The sequence below is a fragment of the Asparagus officinalis genome, chromosome 3 (genome assembly GCF_001876935.1).
Source record: "Asparagus officinalis chromosome 3, Aspof.V1, whole genome shotgun sequence".
NCBI lineage: Eukaryota > Viridiplantae > Streptophyta > Magnoliopsida > Asparagales > Asparagaceae > Asparagus > Asparagus officinalis.
The window spans coordinates 76,463,608-76,473,164 of NC_033796.1; the positions used below are offsets into that span (position 1 = coordinate 76,463,608).

The 9,557-nt window shown below is 36.2% G+C and overlaps 1 protein-coding gene across 1 annotated transcript; it reads left to right on the forward strand.

The window, feature by feature from the left end:
• LOC109835303 (glutamic acid-rich protein-like) lies at positions 402-7,522 on the forward strand. Its single transcript, XM_020403285.1, has 2 exons — positions 402-672; positions 7,131-7,522. Exons 1-2 carry the CDS (start codon positions 402-404, stop codon positions 7,520-7,522), a joined length of 663 nt encoding a protein of 220 aa, XP_020258874.1.

Consider the following 9,557-nt stretch of genomic DNA (forward strand, 5'->3'; position numbering starts at 1 on the left):
AGTGTAGGATGAAGATCTACCTTCAATCGATAGGATTCGATCTCTGGAACATAGTGGAGTCTGATTATAACAAGCCTACTACTTCATACTCTGAATGGACGTTGATGGAAAGGACAAATGCGAATCTTGACGCCAAGGCAATGAATACTTTATTTTGCGCAATGGATAAGAATGAATTCAACCGCGTGTCTACTTCCAACACTGCACATCAAATCTGGCACACACTTGAGGTAACCCACGACGGAACTTCTAAGGTTAAAGACTCAAAAATTTCTGTTTTAGTGCACAGGTTTGAAATGTTCAAGATGAACGGCAACGAGACAATTGGTGAAATGTTCACAAGGTTCACCGATATCATCAACTCCCTAATTGCGTTAGGAAAGGTCTATACATAAGTGGAGATGGTTAGGAAAATCCTCCGAGCTCTTACTTCATATTGGGAGAAGAAGACTACCGCGATAGAGGAAGCCAACGACCTCTCCACATTGACAGTAGAAAATTTGATAGGGAATTTGATGGCATACGAGGTGCAACTTGAAGATCGGAAAAAGGATAATGAAGATAAGAACAAGAAGGTTCTTGCTTTCCAAGCATCTACCGATGATGAGGATTCTGATGACGAAGAAAAGTTTGAAATAATCACACGCAAATTCAGAAAATTCTTGAAGAAAGGTAAGTTCTCTTCTAGTAAATTCTAAGATACTAACAAAGTTACTTGTTTTGGTTGTAATAAGCCAGGACACTACAAGAAAGATTGTCCCCTACAACAAAAGTTAAAATCGAAGTCTTCTAACAATTTCAACGGGTTCACAAAGAACAAGAATGAACAAGTGAAGAACAAAAAGAAGAAGGCTTTGTCGATAACATGGGATGATAGTGACCAGTCATCTTCAGATGAAGAAGAGGAAAAAGAAGATCATCAAGCGAATATGTGCTTTATGGCAAATGAATCTGATGATGATCAAGTAAGTAATCATGATGAGTTACTTGACGCATTTAACGAATTATTTTTGAAATACAAGCAACTAAATTCTTCTTTTAAAATATTAAAAAATGAAAATGAAAATTTGAATAACACTTTAGTCTCTCCTTATGCTTCACAAATAGAAGATCTTAAAGAGAAGAATAAAGAGTTATTTTCTGAAAATTACAAGTTATCTAGTAACAATCAACTTCTTAAAAAAGAATGTGATTTCTTTAAAGTTCGTATTTCAAATTTGGATGATAATGTTAAAAGTCTTAAAACCAAATATGAAACTATATTAATGAATGTAGGTAAATTTAACAAAGGAAAAGAGAATCTAGATAATCTACTTTCTTATCAATTACCTGCTAAGAGTAAACAAGGATTAGGATATGTTTCTAACTCCAGTAATGAGAAAATATACTCTTCTATGCAAAAGAAAAATCATGCTTATTTATATTCTAAATTTGTGAAAAGTAATTATCATGCACATAGTGATACATCTATGCATGCTAGTTCTAAGGTATTTTCACATAATGATAGAAAAATGCATATGAAGAAAGTTGCATGTAAGAATATTTTAAAATCCAACTACATTTGGGTTCCTAAAAATGCATGTTTAAGTGATAGAAAGATATACTTATCAAATTACAAAAAGGATATTTGTGATTCTAAAAACTATCTTTCATACAATGTAGGTAAACCAAATTCTTATTGGGTTTGGTTTCCTAAATGCTAATCTCATGGACCCAAAAGTTAAAGGGTACCAAAACATATTTCTTATTTTACAGGTACCTAATAAAAAGGAAAAATAGATTTTAGATAGTGGCTGTTCCAATCACATGACCCGGAACAAGGACTTATTCTCTTCCATACAACTTAAAGATGGAGGAACTGTTACCTTCGGTGACAACAACAAGGGTCAAGTGGTAGGAATTGGAACGGTCGGTATGAACTCTAAAACTCTTATTAATAATATGTTTGATATGTTTGCTTTTGCTAGTTATTAATGAACAAGTATGTTTGCTTTTGCTTAATGAATTTTATTTTTAGCAAATATTCTTGTTATTTATCTTGGTTAACATAAGAGAAATGTTTCATAAATTTTTGAACTCATATTTTAGTTCTTCTGACCAATTCTTAAATAACTACTTGATGGTTAGTCTCTAATAACTACTTCCATGGTTATAAGTAGAGAAATATTTCTTCTTAAACAACATAATACATTCGATATGACTCCCATAGAAAACTTAATTTTCATTTCAAGCTTATGTCTTCCTATTTGGATGGGAGATGTAATGGACTATGTGCATAATCTTAAAGATTTATTTGAAGTTTTAGGCCATGTTGAAGAAATATTAGGTTGTATTGAAGAAATGTATTAATTGTTTCATTATTTATTATTATCTCCCTTTCTATTCTTCTTTTTGTTAATGACAAAGGGGGAGATATATTAGAATATTGAAATATTGACAACTATTGCAATATTGAAATATTGACATGTATGCATTGTTATACAATATTAGGATTACTAATAAGTGCTATTTTTTTGTGTGTTAAATTAACATGTATGCATTGTTGCAGGGGGAGTAAGTATGTTTAATTAAAGTTTTTCAATATTATTTGTCATCATCAAAAAGGGGGAGATTGTTGGGAACATGGTTGATGTTACAATATCTCTTGTATTTTGATGATAACAAATCATTGTTTATCTAACATATTTTACTGCAGATTCAAGATATACATCTCAAAGCAACAATCAAGATATTAAGGCTATATCAAAGACAAGATTTCAAAGATCAAAAAGATGAAGTTAATCAAGTCACTTCGCGCTTCAAGAAGAAAATATACTTTACAAGAGTGATGTAATTTTGTCTTTTCTTTTAGAATCTTTGTACAAGCCTTGATCACACACACAACACACACTACTCACTTAGAAGATCATAGAAAATATTCTAAGTATAATCCTAAGTATAATCAACAAATGAATAACTTATTAAATTATTGAAACTATGTATAACATAGTTTCTGGCCGACCAAAGAAATATCTGGTCGACCAGATATAACTGAACCAGAAACAGAGATTATTCTAATATTGCAATAGTTGTCAATATTTCAATATTCTAAGTGCTATTTTTTTGTGTGTTAAATTAACATGTATGCATTGTTGTAGGAGGAGTAAGTATGTTTAATTAAAGTTTTTCAATATTATTTGTCATCATCAAAAAGGGGGAGATTGTTAATATTATTTGTCATCATCAAAAAGGGGGAGATTGTTGGGAACATGGTTAATGTTACAATATCTCTTGTATTTTGATGATAACAAATCATTGTTTATCTAACATATTTTACTGCAGATTCAAGATATACATCTCAAAGCAACAATCAAGATATTAAGGCTATATCAAGACAAGATTTCAAAGATCAAAAAGATGAAGTTAATCAAGTCACTTCGCGCTTCAAGAAGAAAATATACTTTACAAGAATGATGTAATTTTGTCTTTTCTTTTAGAATCTTTGTACAAGCCTTGATCACACACACAACACACTAATCACTTAGAAAATCATAGAAAATATTCTAAGTATAATCCTAAGTCTAATCAACGAATGAATAACATTTTAAACTATTGAAAATATGTATAACATAGTTTCTGGCCGACCAAAGAAATATCTGCTCGACCAGATATAACTGAACCAGAAACAGAGATTCAGAAAAATCTCTGTCTGGTCGACCAGATATGGACCTGGTCGACCAGAGGCTCCAGACTCGGACAGAAAAATTCCAGGAAGCCTGTCTGGTCGATCAGGCCTCAATCTGGTCGACCATATAGTCATTTCTAACTGTCATTTTTTCAAAATGATTTGAACGTTTTATGAACATTTTGGCAGTTATTTTTGAAATAATTTGAACTAAACTTGTGCCTATAAATAGGTGTTAAGTTCTGAAGTTAAAGAACAAGATTCCTTTCCATAAACTTGAGTTTTTCTTGAGTTCTTAACTTCATTTTTGAAGAGAAAAACTGAGTGTTATTTTCAGTTTTGTTCTTGATTAAAACTCCATTACTCTAGAACAAAAACCATTCCTATAGCCTATTGTAAGTCACTCACATCCACACATCAAGGCTTATAGGAAGAGAAAGAGTTGTACCATTTTGTTTCAGTTTGATAATCTCTTAAAAGAAGAGATTGTTGTGGCATTGGCAATTGAAGATTGTCAAGGTTGTACTGTTTGCTTGCGGGTTGCAAGTGCTTGCGGTTTTGCAAGTGGAAATAGTGGAGAAATCTCAAGCGAGGCTTGGGGACTAGATGTAGGTCTGGAGGACCGAACCAGTATAAATCCTTGTGTTTGCGTATGCAATTTTCTATGATTGTCTACACATTGGTTTGATCTTTCTTACTCTTTGTGATATTATTTTATTGAAATTTAAAGTTTCCGCATTAGATTTCATAAACACTATTCAACCCCCCCTTCTAGTGTTTGAGTGCCATTGCAGCGATCCTTCATCTCTCTCTTTCACTCTATATCTGGCCAGCAGCAACCCTCCTCTATATCCTCTTCCTCGTTCATTTTTTTTCACCCTAAACCCTTACTTACCTTGAAGAAGAAGAGGGAGCTCAAGAATAGTCAAGAAGGGGTTCATTGAAGCTTGGAAAGGGAGAAAAGAGTATTCTAAGGTATAATCTCCACACAAAAAAAATTCTTTCATTCCATCATTTAGAACTAAATTAAATTAATAATTATAGTTATATTACACTTGGGGTCTTGCATGTGACATTTTAGGGCATGCATGTCAAATTTATCTTGAAACAGAATTTCGTGCAGAAATTTTCAGCAAGATACACTACCAGTAAACATATCATAACTTTCTTTGTATATATCCAAATGAAGAAATTCTTTATGTTCTAGAAACTAAACTTTCGTGTCTTTCATTTGAGACCCTTTTTGTTTAATTCTAAAATTATTAACTAGTTTGAAAGTATAGTTTAACTCGGTCTATGTGTCTGAAACTGTCTGCCTGAGTTATGTCCTTTGTAAAGAGCATATATCTCAACATATACCATGCATGCATGAAATTCTTACTGTTATAGAAACTACACTTTCGTGGTTTTCATTTGAGACCCTGTTTGTTTAAGTCTGAGATCATTTACTTGTTTGAAAATATAGTTTAACTCAGTGCATGTGTCAGAAACTGTCTGCCTGAGTTATATCCTTTGTAAAGAGCATATATCTCAACATATACAATGCATGCATAAAATTCTTTCTATTCCTAAAACTAGACTCAATTGTCTTTCTATTGATGTGAGTTTTAATTAATTTGAGTAACGTTACCTAGTTCTAATACCTTGTATATATACTAGCAATTCCAGTCTACCCCCTTGTGTTGTTTTACATGTAACATGCATTATAAAATTGAAAGTTTGATGAAACTAATTGGACTTGGAATCTAACCCATCATATCACTTATATACCAAATATTATCTAATTTGTATAGTGTTAAGTACCCGAAGTGAATTATTCATTTCAGATAGTAACCTATGTTTTTCTGCTACAGTTTTGATATGTGTAGTTTACTGAGAGCATGACTCTTACTATACACCATGCATTGATGTAAAAGTTTTATAGTCTAAAATTAGACTCATAATGGAGTCGTTTGGGACTAGTTTCATGCATTTTGGACATCAGTTGTTATACCATCCATTCACCTAAATTTGTTGCATGTACACTACTTGTGTTGCTGTGCATATTAGAGATATTAGATGCAATCATCTAGGGTGTAGCTTATACCATGATATAAGTTTTAAGTTAAAGTTTTAAAAGACATAGTGTCTAGAATCTCATGTGGGTATACATGTATATATAGGACAGAGAATCTTGGATTCATTCGTTGGCCGAGAGGATCCCGACATAATCGGTAGGTAACCTTTCATTGTTTCCTCTCAAGTCTTTGAGAGTTCGATTGATTACTTTATTGAAGTTCCTACGAGTTAGTTTCCCGTGCTAATTGTATGTCTTATCACTTTCATAATATTCCTATTTGATTCACCTCATGCATGGGCTCGTTGTTGATTGGTTAATCATTGCTATCCTAATGTTGTTTATTTCAGTTTTATACCTTTGATATCCTTAAATGATTTCATTTCAACAATTCGAATTGATTCGATGGTTCAACTATTGATAATGATAGTATTCCTCTCTTTATTGATGATTGATTGTCTATATTCATGGATTTTGCCCTGTGTGAAGTAAGCTTCACCGGTGGGTGGTAATGTTATAGTGTCACGGTTGGACAATGCCCTTTGTGAGGACGCTCACTGGTGGGTGTATAAAGGCATACGCGGTTTATTGATTATCCCATGATTGGGGAGTTTGGAATCCTGAATATTAGACCTTGATTATTCATCTTTACATGTTATTTCACTTCGATCAATGATTACGATATAAGAATGACAACTTAATGTTGAGACCCCGTTGTTCAAGTTTGATATCTATGTCTATCATTTTCATTCGTTCCCTTGGATTGTACCCTAGATTTTTATGGTTACCTATTAGGCCTTAGGCTCACCCCTATTGTTTCTGAATCAACTTGCAGGTCATACAACTGTCAAGGATAAGGGCATTGGAGACCCTGAATTTGAAGATTAGCTCCAGAAGAAAATCTTAGTAGGGGTTAATTTATGTTCACTTTTGTAGTACCTTTGACTTATAAAACATGTATTAATGTTGTAGCCACTGCTATTATTGTAATATTTTGTATTACCCTTTAGTTCTGTTCTATTTTGGTATTCTATGGACTCTGTTGTCAACCTCGTGATCTTGGGTATTGCATATGCATCTCCACTGCTTTATTTTTTTCCCTTCAGTGTATCTATGTTGTGATGTGCATAAAGGTTTAGCAGGTCGACCCTTCTTATTACAAATAGGTCATGCTCAAATTTTTATGTACCTCCTAGAGGAGGGGCGTTGCAGAGTGGTATCAGAGCACAGGTTGACACCTTAAGAGTCCTACATTGAAATACCTAGGGGACATAAGGATCTTTCTAGTCGGTGTCAAACACCAGTCATGGAGGGATTATCTTTCCATGACATTCTTGTGATATCTAGATTTCTATTAGGTTGGTTTTGTACCATTGGAGGCTGATATATGACTTTTGGCTGGAATGGCAGATTCAGATTCAAGTGTTTCTGAGATGGAAGGATCCATTAGCAGTGGGGAGGTGTGGTCAACACTTTCAGAGGATTGGGAGATCAGCTCTGAGGAGGCTGACCCAGAGGAGATGTTTGGGGAGAGAGTGGATTACTCCCCGATTGGCCATCACACCCGTGGGCGATTGGCAAAGAGGGACGAGGAGGACGACCCGATAGAGGAAGATTCCGAGGAGGAGGACCCGATAGAGGAGGATCCCGAGGAGGAGGACCCGATAGAGGAGGATTCCGAGGAGAAGGACCCGATAGAGGAGGACGCTAAGGAGGAGGACCCGATAGAGGAGGATCCCGAGGAGGATGACCCAGAGGAGGACCCGGAGGACCCTATGGGCGATGAGGAGTCCATGGAGTAGGAATTTGAGGTAGCACCAGAGCCTCTACTTGGTGAGATCCTAGAAGGAGTTCCACTTGGTTGGGAGCTTGACCTAGATAAGGAGGATTGGGCATGGGAGGATGAGACGATGGTGGAGGATCCTGTAGAGGACGATGAGCAGGAGGAGATCAGCCTCGACGATAGTGAACCACAGCTGACTGAGGACTCTGATACGGAATCTACTTCTAGCAGCCCTTCCACCTCTTCCTAGAGGTTGACCCATTGGGTCACTAACCTTAGGAATCTTATTACTTTTGGCTTTTGGGTGGACACCCAAGTGTGGTGTATTTTGGGACTGCATACTTTCATCTATATATTAGATATGGATTATTGTACTTTTGTAGAACTCTTGTATGGATGAATAGGTGTATGTTAATATTATATCAATGAAAAGCTTTTGGAGAAATCAGTACTCTAAGTTGATTGTTGAAGTTCCTTATATATATTATGCGAGCAATGAAATAATTCTGAGTGAAGTACTTTGAATAGTCTGTGGAATCTGAACTTTTGCTGCTACATTTTCATATAGATAATGGTGAGAACAAGAGCAAATCAGACCCAAAATGAGCAAGGATAACACTTGAAGAATATTGAAGAAGGATCTTCTGTTCCTATTGGAATGAGAAGGAATGCCAGCAAACGACGTGTTGATCAAGAAAACCAATGCAAGACCCATTGGAACGATTGGCAGAGATCCTCGAGCAGCGTATCAATCCTAGAGGCAACCAACCAACACCTGCTATCTCAGCCCTAGAACAATTTCAGAAGCTCACACCTCCATCTTTTTCATGTACCACCGACCCTTTGGTGGCGGAGTATTGGATTTTACAAATGGAGAAGATTTTTACAGTCTTAAATTGTGCAGAGGAGCAAAAGGTGTCATTCGCCGCCTTCATGTTCAGAGGGGAAGCTGAACATTGGTGGAGGCAACCTTAAGATTAGAAAGGGCTGCCCAGAGACAGATTGATTGGGATAGATTTGTGGAGTTTACGAATAAGAAATATATCCCGGAGAGTATTAGGGATCAGTGCGCAATCGAATTTCATGGTTTGCAACAAAATAACATGACAGTCCAAGAGTTTGAGGCTAAGATTACTCAACTATTAAGGTTTGCTCCACATCTGATCGCTAAAGAATCAGATAAGGCCAAGAAGTTTCAAAGGGGACTCAGGGGAAATATCAGAGGGAAACTAGTGGCCCTCAGAATCAGGAACTACACAGAACTGGTGGAGACTGCGTTTGAAATTGAGAAAGACCAGCTGGAGTATCAGGAGATCCACAATAAGAAGCAGAGTTTAGTTAAACACCCACGAACAGAAGGAGGTCCCACAATCGATAAGTCAGCATCAAATCAGCCCGGGAGGTCAGCGACATCAAAATTTCCCTTTCGTCGTGATCGAGCAAATTAGCCAAATAAGTCAGCAACCTACCCTAGATGTGGCAATCATCACTCTAGATATTGCAGACTTCACCGTGGATGTTTCGAGTGTGGTCAACCTGGGCACTTCAAGAGAGATTGTCCAACCTTGAGGAATCAAGCAATAACAGAGCGAGCACCAAGAGGAGATCACGCAGCTCGAGCTAATGCCTCTCAACAATCAAATGCTCCCCAGTGGAAGGCTCAGTCCAACCAAAGTGTGCAGCAGAACCAAAGGAACCAAGGAAGAGTTTTTGCTCTGACAAGGAAGGATGCACAAGCATCACCATCTGTGGTGGAAGGTACACTTCCCATATGTTCATTTACCGCTCATGCACTTTTCGACCCTGGATCTACACACTCTTTTGTATCACCTCACTTTGCTAGGAACTTTCCCAATTCACCAACACTATTAAGTTGTGAGATAATTATGTCCACACCTATGGGTGGTAGTCTCCTAGCAACATATGTTTATGAGAATTGTGGAGTTTTAGTGAGTGATCATGTCATGAATGCAGACCTTGTATGCCTAGACATGTCAGATTTTGATGTTATCCTAGGAATGGATTGGTTAGCATCTCATCATGCAACTATAGAC

What these genes read in the sequence shown, in the direction of transcription:
- LOC109835303 (XM_020403285.1), top strand. Translation starts at nt 402, where the DNA reads ATGGTTAGGAAAATCCTCCGAGCTCTTACTTCATATTGGGAGAAGAAG. An exon ending in CAGAAAATTCTTGAAGAAAG is followed by an intron (nt 673 to 7,130) that starts GTAAGTTCTCTT and finishes CTGGAATGGCAG; the next exon opens with ATTCAGATTCAAGTGTTTCT.